The sequence below is a fragment of the Phalaenopsis equestris genome, unplaced genomic scaffold, assembly GCF_001263595.1.
Source record: "Phalaenopsis equestris unplaced genomic scaffold, ASM126359v1 Scaffold000061, whole genome shotgun sequence".
NCBI classification, from domain to species: Eukaryota; Viridiplantae; Streptophyta; class Magnoliopsida; order Asparagales; family Orchidaceae; genus Phalaenopsis; species Phalaenopsis equestris.
In genome coordinates, this window is record NW_018164503.1 from 752,271 (window position 1) to 754,206 (window position 1,936).

Sequence of the window (1,936 nt, forward strand, 5' to 3'; positions counted from 1 at the left end):
TTGTCATAATTGTTCCCCATTTGCATATATGTACAATTAGACCCTTATAAACAGGAAGTTAAAATATGAATAAAGAACTTCTCTCTTGAACTATATATCTGATCTATTATCTATTCTCCTCATTCTCTCAGTTCTAACTCTCGAGACATGTGATGCGTGCTAGAAATTTCGCGACGGTAGAGTAATGAATTATCGTCTTAGTTTTGCACGAGGATTCAACGCACACTCAAATGAAAGAGAAACAACATGTGATGACACTAGAATTTTTTACGTGGAAAACCCGTAAGGAGAAAAAACCACGGGGTCTGGCCTCATTATAAAAATTCACTATAAGTTGATGATTACAAAAGACCCTTGTCCCATAGACGGGAAAGTGTTACTAGATTTTTCAAGTTTCAATGTCGACTGATCGCGTCTGCTCAACAGTGATCGACAGCGGCCGACGGTGGTCAACGGAGGTTGGCGTTGGTCGCTGACAGTCGGTGATGGTCGACGACGATCGACAATGACAGGAATGATGTCGGACTTGAGCTCCTTCTCCTCAAATTCTCTCTCAAGCCTTCTCCTTCATGTGAGGGGTGAGACTCTATATATAGTGTTTTCGGTGTAATTAATGCATGGATATAAACCATTTTGATCAGACGGTCCGGAGAGCTTCTCTCGATCAGATGATGTTTGATGGACATTTGATTGCCTTAACAATGTTGGAATCGAGCAATCTTGGGCTCGTTGGGTTCGTCTTATCGAGACGCTCGATTTGAACATGAACTCGCTAGATTTGACATCCGTTTGACATTTCAAATGCCTCCGAAAATCTTCCAAGAGTGATTTAATGATTTGATTCGGGCTTGATCTGACTCAGATTGAACTAGTGTTAATATTATTGGGTCATTCTCATCAAGCCGACCAATTTGAGTATAAATGTACTGAAATCGAAGCTCTGCATTACTTTTTATCAAGATTTGAATATTTCTTGCTCAAAATATTGCCTTGAGATCGTGTCGAATGATGAAAATTTGTTGGTGGCGTATCAACATGTACTTTTGAAAGACAAATTGGGACTCAACAAGTTTAACAAGTCATGCATACCTTTTTAGGGAGACATTGGTCAGTCATAAACTTTTATGGGTTTGTGTTGATGTGACATTTGACTTATTGTGAATTATCTTTGACCATGTTTATCCTTTGGGCTATAAAGTTTCTCATAGATTTTCAGCGACGCATTGAGTGTACATAATTATAAAATATATACAAATAATTATTTCAGCAATAGGATAATGTGTCATGGATAACATGTTTCATATCCATCATTTGTGAGTTAAGCTGGTTACATTTCTTTTAGATTAATTTAGAGAGTTGACTACTGATGATCGAGTGGAGACGGTCCACTGAAGAAGAGGGCCAACTAATTTGGCCCAATTGGAGATGGTCGACTAGCAAGATTCTAGTGACGAAAGAATGAATTTAGCTGGTTCTCTTAAAAATATCAGCACCTTCAAAGTTTAAACAACGAAAGATAATTTTTGTCATATAGTCATGATTGAAACCTGTCTTGACGAGGAAAGTAAAGTGCCGGAGCTCTTTGTTTCGAACTTTATATGGTCTATGTATTAGATAGCAATGTATTAAAAAATAAAATGTATGTCTTAAAATAAATTTTCAGGCACATTTCCTTAGAAAAAAAATAATATTTGTCTAATTTTTTCCATTTTTAGTGTTTGCCATTATTTATTCCATAAATTTCTCTCGCCGACGTTCTTAGTTCTTACATCGGACGGGAGCTCTCCCCGCGTGCAACCTTCTCCGAGAACGCGCCTGTTTTTAAAACCCTAGAAACCCCATTTTGCAGGTTCAGCTGAGAGAGAGAGAGAGAGACGAGCACCATTCTTCTCCGGCTCTCCTTCACATTGGCCATGAAAGAAACCGCTTCTTCAAC

General features: G+C 38.2%; 1 protein-coding gene across 1 annotated transcript in view; it reads left to right on the forward strand.

The window, feature by feature from the left end:
* Positions 1-1,767: 1,767 nt before the first annotated feature.
* LOC110019540 (mitochondrial substrate carrier family protein E) overlaps positions 1,768-1,936 on the forward strand; it is a gene marked incomplete in the record, with an annotated part of 63,844 nt that continues 63,675 nt past the window's right edge. The window contains 1 exon segment of the mRNA XM_020717238.1: positions 1,768-1,936. Coding sequence (XP_020572897.1) covers positions 1,914-1,936 — 23 coding nt within the window.